At 39.5% G+C, this 12,058-nt stretch overlaps 1 protein-coding gene across 1 annotated transcript in view; it reads right to left on the reverse strand.

Annotated features, from left to right (window-relative positions):
- The window catches only part of LOC124301353 (uncharacterized), a 33,286-nt gene that overhangs the window by 914 nt on the left and 20,314 nt on the right, over positions 1-12,058 (reverse strand). The window contains exons 2-3 of the mRNA XM_046756273.1: positions 10,529-10,702; positions 1,237-1,423 (exon numbers count right to left, since the gene is read on the reverse strand). Coding sequence (XP_046612229.1) covers positions 1,237-1,423; positions 10,529-10,702 — 361 coding nt within the window. The remainder of the gene's footprint in view (positions 1-1,236; positions 1,424-10,528; positions 10,703-12,058) is intronic.

Here is a 12,058-nt window from a genome sequence, read left to right on the forward strand (position 1 = left end):
ATGACGTAGTACAAAGCATCTAATATTATACCTACACATTACGGGAAATAAAAAGGTAACTAGGACCGTTTTATTGAGGACAATGGAAAAGGTCTCGGAGGCTTTTGTCCCATGCCGTTAGGTTTGCAGTAATTATTGTGAGACGTCGTGCCGCCGTTAAACAATTAAAAAAATTACGTCTTCCAGCTACCTCAATTAACAATTTTCATAATATTTGGTAAAATGAAATTGTCAAACTTTCGGATCTGGCTACATATGTATATACACATACAGATTATATCGAATGAAAACTCAATGGAAATTACCAGCAGTAACATTAAAACGTGGGTGGGGGGGAAGAGCAATCTTTTTACTAGCAATGTGAGTAATAATTACGATAACCAATCTATTAATGAAAACGATATCAGATGCGGATTCATCATCAATACCATCAATCTTAAACAGTCTACTGATAAGTAAGGATTTCCTTTTTTGGTAACTGAATATAACGTACCAGGTTGTTGAAGTAAGTAACGTTAACGTCACGGAACATCAGGAAGAAATAAGAATAAGTTCATGTACTGATTATTTTTCAACTGCGAATTTTTCGCAAGTGCAAATACAACCCTACTTAACGTGATGTTAACTACACAAAAGACTCTACCATTGGGTCAAAGTCAAGCAAACACTGCGAGGAACTAGGGTTTACTAAATCGAAGCAAGGTTTCGTCTCTTCATCTGTAAAATACCCGAAAAATACCGAGAAGAGTTAGCGAAGATATATCATTAAATACCGTGATTATTAGTAAGTTGATTGAGAGTTTGATTAAATGAGATTAGTGATACATTATAGCATGCCGTACAGAATTTCGGCAAAAAATTGTTTCCACTTCAGCTGCTGCTACGAATTGTTTGTTGTCGAAAGTAAAAAAAATTACGAAAATCTCTGTTTATTAATCTGCCATTAATATCGTCAATATTCGTCAAACGCCGTACGTAGCATGTTGCGAAAGTGTACATTGCGCATTCGGTGATTGACATAAAATTTTGCATGTTTGCATATTTTATATTGTTTACACTATTTTGTTAGCCTTTGTTATTCGGCCTTGCCAACGTCGTTTTTCCTACCACAATACACGCCGTGTATGTAAAATTCCAAACTTTATATTATTAAAAAACGAACGAGGAAAAAAAACAATAGAATAAATTAATGTGCGTCGTGTTGACACGACGACTAGTAGAAAATTTTAAATTTACCTAAAACAGATGGAACGCCCGGCGTTGGGCTGACTGATGGTGGTCGGTTATCTACAGCATCTCTGGTAGAATCTGATCGGTCAATCGAAGAATCTGATGCAATTTTACTACTCTCCCCTACGAGCATCGACGCCTCGCTTGGATATTCAAAAGTTCGTGTCGCCGTATCGTCAAATTGAATGCGATGCTGAAAATGAAAACACACAAAATTTAATCACCCATATGTGCGGGAAAAACTATACAACTGTTTCTTATATAATACATTGAACATTGCGACGGAAGATGGTATAAGCATCTGATAAAAAAATAAGAAGCGGATTTCCTGGCGTGGTATATAGTGGGGGGGTGTTAATATAGAATCTCTCACGACAATACATTTTTGTGTCAGGTTATTTATATTTGATTACCATTACGCATAAGATCAAGGATAGTAAAATTTATGAACACGTCGTATTTGCCGTCTGGCCATAGCTTTAAAGGATCCTGTATTCCATTTATAACAGTAACTAGTCACACTCGCTGAGTTTTTGACTGAATCGAGAATGGCGTCATCGCCGGTATAACACCTATTCATTGCAGGAAAGAAGTCGTCATCTTCATTTTTGTATACAAGTAAAAGTATTTTCATATTCAACCAGAAACCCGTATGTAACAGGAATATGAACGTACATTGCGTGTACTGCAAGATATGTGAGAGGAAAAAAAAAAAAAAAAGTTATCGCTGAATGACGAGTGATTGAAAAAACACGTGCCTGAAAATTAAATTCATACAACAGTTAGTAGTCGTCGAACATTAAACTGACAATCTTTATTGGTAAAGAACGACATAAAAATTGCTTCATTATTGCAGAATTATGTATATCAAGAATGGCACGCGCAGTTTTTCTGACAGGATTGTTTTACATATATAAACATTATAACATTATTACAATACCGTATAGCAATACTTCTGAATACATCGTAACCGTACCGGTGATTATTTCAAGCACGAGATGACTGCTTACAGCGGTTAATTAAATGAATCCACCGTTGTTGCTTTACGCTGCTGTGACTATATAATGATATCATTTTGAAAGAGCGCCGATTCCACTGCACGCCGCGTATTTCATGCAGCGAAATTAAATAAGTACGTAGGTACAAGTAACCTTACTAGCTCCGCGAGACTTTTTCCTACACTCTTTTACTTTTTTTCGTTTGCTCTTCGTTCTGTAACAAGAGAGTGTAGTTACTTCGTACAGCATGCAGTTTCCCGGTCTGGTAGTTCAAGCGATAATAAAAACCGTTAACACAAAGATAAAAAATGAACTAAACTTCAATGAGTAGGCATCATAGATATTGAAAATTGCAAGTATACAGAAAGTATGATTCAGTGTCCAATAAATGTCCGCTTGAGTAAGAAATTGAGTCACCATATTTTTGCCCTAGGCCTAAAAAGATGACAAATGGTTGAGTAAATTATGGTTCCAAGTATGTGCAGCGCGCACACTTACAAACCATGAATGTACTTCGGCATGTTCGCCATCGAGACCCTTTTAATTACCGGGCAAAGTACATGAATTATCGACTATTGCATAGTACGTGGCAAGACATATGCGTGCGTATACCGACTTCGGGGAAGAATTTCTAACGGTGTTAATCGCGGTATAGTACCTACAGCGTCAAATAGTTTACAATTATTGTATAAAATTACCCGCCAGCGTCGGATGCGGCAAAAGCAGCAAGAAAAATGCCATCAAGCGTATAATTTCAGCGTATAAGGATAATACCAGAGTAGCTTGCCTAGCGGTCGGTAGATGCAGTAGTGAGTCGGTAAATAACCTGCATGCGTTGCGTCGAGTGTGCAAAATCCAACAGTCAAAGCGGGCGCGGACACACACACGCGCCTATAAATGATACACACGGATGTACACCGTGTGTTATTATAAACGGCGAGTAATGTAAACAGTAAACAATAAAGCCATTCCTCGTCGGCGTTCACGTTTTATCACAATGAAAGCCGATATCCCCACGCAATTTTCACAAAGTGTGTGCAGTAAGAGACAGAGCCTAGCGCATCGGATCACGGATGGCAGAGGACGAAACGCGAACAGCTATCTGATCTCTCACCGCAACCTATGGCAAATTCCATGCAAAATTTTTTCGCGCAAGGCTTTCTTATTTTGTAATAAACGTGTATAAGTTTTCACGTGATTGTCCTCCGTCCATCCGCGATATTTGCGGGCACAGACACACATCCGACAGTTTGCGAATATCGATAGATAGAAAGTCAATTCCCTCTTCGTTCTGAACTCTGCAAACTCGTATGAACAGCCTTTCTTTACGGCGCAGTCGATACCAGTCACAGGTTTCTCGAACTCGAAACAACGCTCTTTTCGTGTACACTGTACACACGATACGGTATTGTCATTGAACATGATAAACGCTTAGTCAGAGATTGAATTTCCACTCGTCGACACGCCTCGATTGTTGAGCAATTCCGACAAGTTCACGCAATGATGTATGCGTTGAACCCCATAATTGGAACGCCGGCGATGACAACAAGAAACTGTGATCGTATTTATTCCGGTTCAAGTCACGGCGTGTTCGATCCGTTGCTATAGTTATCAATTTCTCAGGACGAATTGAGCCTGGCAAACTCTTTCACCTTCTAATTGAAAGATTGTACAATTTCTCGACGTTCACTTTACGCGAATGATACGAAAACGAAAAGTATCTTGTCAGACATAAAGGCGCATTTCTAGTGCAGTAATGGTCGATGAAACAAAGTTCATTAAATGGCTCTTACAAAATGAAATTGGAAAACGAATTTCTTCGAATTGCTTTCATTAAAAGAGCTTCTCATCGTTAAGATCTGATCAAAGTACATCGTTATTACCTTTGGTGCGTACAAACATAGTGTTTGATAATAGACTCTGAACACGTAACTGACCAGAACTTTGACTTTGGGTTTAATGGAAACAACAATTGTATTCTACTACAATTACATTCGTTTCGGGAATGTTGGGACATTGCGTGCATAAATAGCGTTAATAATGTGGTTGCATGACCAACTGGTGTCACTGATTTTTCACAAAAATTAGTAAACTGGTAACTACGGAAATAAAACGGTTAATCAAACTACTTGTTTCGCTGTACGTTCCTGCAAAACGGAATCTCATAACGCATAACGGTATGTATAAGATAAACGTAAACTGCACCGGCAGCAACTATGCATCGCACAAATTGCGACGCAAACTCGGCTCAACTCTCATTCAAGACGTAATTATGAAATTATTTCATTTTCTCAAGTAAATTACCCCTGAAGTTGTGGTTTTTATTCTTATAATTTTTAAATCGAAATACTTTACGAGGGCAAACGACCAAATAGAACCTTCGAAGCAAACAATGCTGACATAGTACGCTAGTAATATAAAGCTCCTTACGGTGTGCACGGATAATTTATACCTTGAAGTGAATTTCCGAAAATTCTTCAGGCTTCGACGATCACTTCCAGTGAAAACAATCGGTAATCCTCGAATGTATAAACTTCTATGAAAATAATTCTCTAATTTTTGGTACCTATTCGTAAGTTATATTATTTTTAATTTCCACATCATAACAATTTTTTACTATACGAATATTGAATTCATTAATACAAATGAATACCATACGTAGAGCAATATTCTTCTTATAATTTTTTCAACCGTCCGCGTTTTCTCGCCGCCTTCTGGATGCCAAAATTCATCCCACTACTATAAATACCGTTACAGCAATCAGACGGCCGTCGCGTTGGAGTTCATTGCGTCTCAGGTATCCGTTTGTCTATCATTTACATACGCAAACGACCTAGCCCGAGGCCCATGCCTTGCTGCCCATAATTCTCTTCACCTCTCTCCGTAACTTTCTTGCCCCCGAACTTGTACATACATCCCTTTTCTCCACGACATTCCGGGTCGGAATTAAAAATTGAAAAATGCCGGTACCTCACCCAAGTGTAAAGTATGTACTACGTTAGAATCATGCCAATGTTGCAGCAACCAAGTTTATTGCAGACTTACACAATTCCGTGGTATGGAGAACATTCAAAATTATTCTGTCCTGCAAAGTATTCAATTTTTTAAACTAATATACATATATATTCTCGTTCTGCTTCTATTTTATCATCTATAACGGTTATAATCGAGTTTCACAGATAAACAATGATAAAAATATTTCAGGTACTTCCCAACGGTTTGCAGTGTACAATTTTCACGTTAGACTTAATTACCAAATACCTGCCTTAATCTACTGTGAATAAATACACCGTGTAACGTTGCGGAATCGGTATTATATACGAGTCTCGAAGCTGTGTCCATTCAAGACTATAACCGTAAAACACAATAACACACGTATACAGGTGAACCTATTTCACTGATCGGTGTTGAAAATCAATTCTTAGTACAGTACTGTGGATATTTTTACAGCGTAGATAGTTACTAAAGTTGCAACCTGCTCTCGAGATTAGGTTTAAATCGCTGCACAGCCTTGAGAGTCGGCCATATCGCGTCTCGTGGACGACCACGCTTTACACTAAGATATATTATTATATACTTTCTGTGGTTATTATCCTTTCGCAATCGACGACCACCAATCGCCAGCATTTTATCTTTGACTTATATAAATTATGTGCATCGTGTAATGAAAATCGAAATTTATCGTTAATCCGTGAAATAAAATCGGCATTCAAATCCAAACTCGAGACTCGTCTCTGATAGATCGTGTCATACGAAATTCTCCAGAATGTTTATTATGTAAGTATATCGGAAAAACATGCGGATAAAAATACGAGAAATAAACATCGATGATTTATAACGATTGAAAAAAAATCGATTAATTATTCAGAATCTACCTACAACTGCAGTTGTCATATGTTATTCGATAAGGTCAAAAAGCGCCGCAACGATTTTAGCGGGTACAGAAAACCGGTAAGACCGATAAATCGATCCAATTCCCATTGGTGACGCAATGCGATAAAATATATCTAGGCGTCCGAGTGAACCCACTTCTGTACATTAAAGAAGAGCGTCGTAATTTTCAAATCTATCAGGCGAACATGAAAATAATCTATAACAATCTCCGTAGTCGATACGTAACGCGATCGGCGCGAGATGGAAAAATTCATACCTACAATTCGAATTGACTTGAACGGTTAAAGGAATAAAAAATAAATATACATGTATAACGAGATAAATTTATCTTTTGTCAAGGAGTCTCGCACGGGAAACTTGAGATCAGGCCGCAACTTTCGCAGCGGCCTTGATAAAACGTTCGCTGCGAATTAAATCGACTGCAACTGACCTCGCGACAGTACGAGTTTGACAAATACACGCCCAACAATTAACGGTCCTTAAAGACTGGGACAGGCCGCAAAGTCCGGGTTGCGGAATGGTGTTTGATATAATTCGAGGTCCCAGCGGCGTCTCGAATATCCCTGCAGCCAATCTGTCCGAGGCGTTAAAAATTACGATATGGACAGTTCCGTTGAACGATGAAAATTTGACGAACGTCATCGTGTAGAGGGTTTCAAAATTTCCCACGGTAACCGAGATATTGTATTCTGTACCATAGATTGAAAATTGAGGAGCGCAATGTCCGTATCTACGGAATCTTTTTACTACCCCGAAATGATCATGGAAATATTGTAGTAATGTTTCGTAAATATGGATTTATACGACGAACGAATGGCAGGTAGAATGGTACTCGGTATTATCGATTTACGGCCTATTCTTCGAACGCTTCGATGATCTCTGGAGAGCAACTTCGTTCAATCGCGCAGTTATACGTTTACTCGCATACATGTACAGAGAAAGCTCAGCAATGACCGTAAAAAACGTGAAGGTATATAACAGCAACCCGGAAACGCAATGAATAGACAAGTTATTTTGCAGAACAATAAAATGTTAATGTCAACGTTCACGCGGAGTAGTTTGTTCCCAGCCCACGAATATCTTCGCGAAGCCGGCAAGTATAATTTGAGTTGTAGAAGCCTCGAGGCCGTAGCGCCGGTGATTCGAAGAGCATGGCAAGACAAATTTGCGAGTAATCAAGCGGTGAAAAGAGTCCGCAAGATTAACGCCAGGTTCCACCTCGATTCCCGTACAGTGAATGCATCGTGAAAGTGATAAGCGTTACAACGGCTGGACAGTCGATACTCGTAGAGAAGTGGTAAGTAAGGTGTACCGGAATCGCTGTCCGCATCGGCAAAGAGAAATTGTTCGATGATCCTAACAAAGTGGATCGTAAAACGAAATTATCCGTCGTATCTGCTTCTTTGAGCATGCGGAACACAGAAGAAGTGTCTAATAATTTTCATGGGAAAGTTGTTTCGACTTTTATAATGAAGCATTTCGCTGATGGTTTAATAGGTTTGACCGCTGCTGCTGCAGCGGGGAATTTGTAGAGCCATGTTAGTTTACAACGTGTGCGTTTCAGTGTTTTTCAAAAATCCCAACTTTCACAAGGGGCATACGATATCGGTATAACCGGTTTTCAGTCGACGTTCGGAAGATAACGTCTTCTACGGCGATATATGGAAAGAAATGAGAAAAAAAATTATATATAAACAAGCTCCGATGCTACTAACGTGGAATCTATATCCTACATTCACAGAAACATGAAGATTTCTATTTGGAATATCGAGAACGTTTCTCTACAAAAAAAAAATAACCAAGTATACACTGTAGCAAATGCAACCCTTGTTACTTCTAATTTTGAATAAATACTACAGTTTCACGTTGAAAAATGATCAACTTTTCCAAAAATTTTTAACCCACTTGAATTATTCAAATACTAGCAGTAACAATACGTGATTCGTGACTTAGGCAGTCAAGAAATCAAGAGAACGTTTCAACCCTGCTAATCACTGTCTATCCAGGTTCGGCTCAACTTCTTAGCCCGCAATTTAACTCGCGTGCATCACACACACCAAACGTTGTTAATCGTTTTTTATTACATCGATAAGATAAATCTTATCTTTCCCTTATCGCTTTACGGATATAAATTATCAAGATTCGTGCTAAAAACAATCCTCTGGGTAAACTCTGAAATAGCGCTGAAGATCGATGTCCGTGTATTTTTGGGGTTATTCGCCGCAGGCGGGCGTCGCGGCGTCGCGACGCGACTTGCAAGGGCAAGTGGAGTTCACACACGAACGAGTCGCAGAGAAAAAAGGAAGAGAAAAAAAAACCTCGGCGTGGGATCAGTTGGGATTTTCACGTGGTTTAGATAACCGATATTTATACTCTCGAAGAGCTATGATAATCATAACACGTCGTTCTTGAGTCGAAAGCAAATATAATTAAGTATTATAATGTGCAGATTTATAGGCGAGAAAATGAAAGGAGAAAATACAGAATCTGATATCGATCTGTAGTGATTACGAAATTTTAAGAAATTCTTTCGACAGAAGAAATAAACTATTTTTTTTTTCAGTTTTTGAAATCCAAGTTTTACATTCGTTACGTGTGATTGGCGCAATTGATAAGTTTTCATTTACTTCAATTTGTTGCTCTAGGATCAAAATTAACTTTTTCAACACTTTGCACTCTTTACCAAATTTCAACATCGATTTTTTTACACTCAGTACATCGTAGTCTCCATCACGTATTATGTGATCTGAAAAGACGATATTATATAAGGTGTTGCGACGTTGTAGCAGGCGCACACGTGTCTTTTAAAAATAAAACAACCAATCGATCAACCGATGAAGCTAATGAATGACTGCGTGTCATGATATAAAATCCCAGTGAGTCAAGAGACCGAGAGAAAAAAAGTGTGTGGGCTCAGATACAAGCACATATATACCCCGTGAGTCGTAGATTATTTTTTAATCTAGACAGCTACGAGTTTAACGCCAAAATGCATGGCGGGGAAAATTTTGCACAAAGCATCGCAGCCGGGCGTTGTTCGAACTCGCGATATCGCGAATTCGATCAGTTTCATGGTACGGACACCTTGTGAACTTCAATCTTAATCGTGAATTTCAATATTTTTATCTACGTACGTATAATATATTATATACATAAACACTTTCGAACATCCGCGATCAATCAAATAACTCAATACAGCAATAACGCTGGAAATCGTAAATTTTTTTTTTCTTTCAAGTGCAGAGCAACAATCGCTTACCTCCGGCAAATAAGCATCGCGGTGCGGTGGATCAGTGCGTATGATAAATAGCGAATCCATGCTTCGTTAAACCGAGACGGTATACGCATACCTATACATGCGGAGATATTGCTGCAGTGCGTACGATGCGTTAGTTACGCGCAGCGATGAGGGAGGGGGGATGCTCCGGGAAATCCGTTATGCGTCACCCCTGCATCGAGGGGTTGGCAAAAGTGCAGGGATGACGCACCCCGAGTCATCGTCGTAACGCGGCATCAATCTTTTCTGGAGCAGAGCCAGAAGCGAAGCGCCGACGGAATAATTGATTAACGCGAAGTTTAGGCAGAAATTTCCTGGCGCCAGGGATGCTGGCTGACTAACCGTGCGCCGTTCATGCATGGTCCGGGACTGCAGAAGGACGATCGCATTACGGGACCATTCGTAGTATAACGGGTCGAAAAATAGCTGATATTCGCGATTTCGCGATAATCGGTCCGATTTTTTACGTCAAATCAAAGCACTCTCACGTAGCACAGAAAATTAATTTTCATCGTTTTTTTTTTATTTATATTTTTTCAACGGTTTTCTCAAAACGTGGTGTTTCAAAAGAGTTTTCGAGCTACCTGTCTCAAATTTGGACGTAACATTCTTCACGCCATTCTTTATCTTGCTATGGAAGCTTTTTTTTGTAATCTTCATATTTTTCTTAACGAGAAACTGTCGAAAAAATAGGTTAAATTCGATAATTTTTTTTTTTGAAGCCACCTATATTCCGTCAATATGTGTAAGAAAGAAAAAAAAAAAATAAATAAATAACTTCTATAGCAAGATAGCGGCTTTCATACTGATTATTAATCTTTTTACAAATTTTGTTTCATATAATATTTACGGCCACCGAGGGGACTCCTTTTTTTCCAAGTCAATTTCAACCTTATAAAATGAATTTAAAAAAAAATTAAAGTTTGAAAATTTATTTACTGTTCTTTACGAGTACTTTGATTTGACATTGAAAAATCAGATTGGTTAGCGTACTTCAACCATCGAAAAAACAATCGCGAAAAGCAGATACTTTTTCACCAGTTTCGCTAGAATGATTCCTTAAGGAGACGAGCTCGCAATGCCTACAGTTGGGTGTAAATGAAGGGTAATCGTATGTGTCAAGTACTACCTTGTGGTTGCGAGGTTGTTTCGACAAGTTGCTCCTGCCATTGATGAGGATATTGTCATTGAGGAAACTAACGTTGCAGGGCGACGGCGGTCCTCCAGTCATTTCCCATTCGGCTTCGTCGGTCGTCGATGCATCCAACGTGGCGTCCAAGACTATAATGCCTCCTTCGCCAGCCTGCAACCAAGGAAATGAAATATGGCTGTTATTCATCGCGAGGACGGGCTCAGAGTGAAAACCAGAGAAATGATTGGTTATTTGAATATGTACATTTGCGAGAGTATAAGGTTACCTTGACATGGGTAACCATAAACACGTGACAAAGGTTAAAGACGCGGGCGAGCGACCACGTTGTGTGAGAGAGAGAGAGAGAGAGAGAGAGAGAGAGAGAGAGAGAGAGAGAGAGAGAGAGAGACAGAGAGAGAGAGAGACAGAGAGGTGCTTAAGCACCTCGACTGGCCGACGGTTATTTTAATTGCGATAAGTGAAATTTACCCTTATCCACATCCAAACGTGATCTAACGATGGCCGTACTATATCGCTATAACGAATCGATAAATCGAAGTTAATTGAAACGTCATGTATGTGATTATGATTAATGCAGAAGCAGACAGGCGCCGAGAGAGATGGAGAACATCGATCGCGGCTGACGGTATTTAACGTGGTTACGATCTGTGCAGCGCGTTTACACGTGTCTCTGTCAGCGGCGTCAATCTCGTGGCTTGAAACAGGAAACCGAAAGTGGGGTAATAACATACCTATATAGGTACATAAGCTGTACCAACGTTTAAACGACGACGCAGGCAAGTTCCGTATTACCGATATTGATGATATGTTTCAAGAAGAAACACTATCTCAAAGGTCAAGTTTCGGTCTTGACACAAATTCACACATCCCAAAGAGAATTTCTCCCATAGTAGAAAATCTCTCGTACAGCAATACGGATAAATGCTTTAACCTTCCGGCTAACTTCTTTTCGGCCCGAAATAACACGCGAGTTAAATTCTGTACGAATTATGTGACAATGGCTGGCGATGCAGCTGACGTGAGAAAACGGATTGTAACATAAATCGTATAAACTCGAAGTCGCATTTTATTTCAGACCAAATAGAAGTTAGCCGAAAGGTTAATGCATTTATGCATATTACCGTACATGTTGTACCTAAGCTATACGTCGTTGGAATAATACATTTTGCTGAAACAATCCAAACCCAGTTCAAAATCGTCAGACATACATGCAAAACGGTATGAAATTCCGCAGGTATCGAAAGGAAAGATAAGTCTGTAATTCGCTCAGAGAAAGTGAGTCTTTATCGATACTTCGGTAATCGCGTGTTACCGGACACACAACGGAGGGTGATTGGCGAAGAACGACGAAGAAGCAAGAGCATTTTCCACACGCTAGTCGCACACACCGCAGTGGCGACGATGCTTCGACGTACCTACAATAGGTGCCTACATCCATCCTACAGCCGGCGAACGTGAGTATACCACCGCATACGTGATACAGGCACCGGGACGCTTGTTATTACG

This window comes from Neodiprion virginianus, chromosome 3 (assembly GCF_021901495.1).
Source record: "Neodiprion virginianus isolate iyNeoVirg1 chromosome 3, iyNeoVirg1.1, whole genome shotgun sequence".
Taxonomy (NCBI): domain Eukaryota; kingdom Metazoa; phylum Arthropoda; class Insecta; order Hymenoptera; family Diprionidae; genus Neodiprion; species Neodiprion virginianus.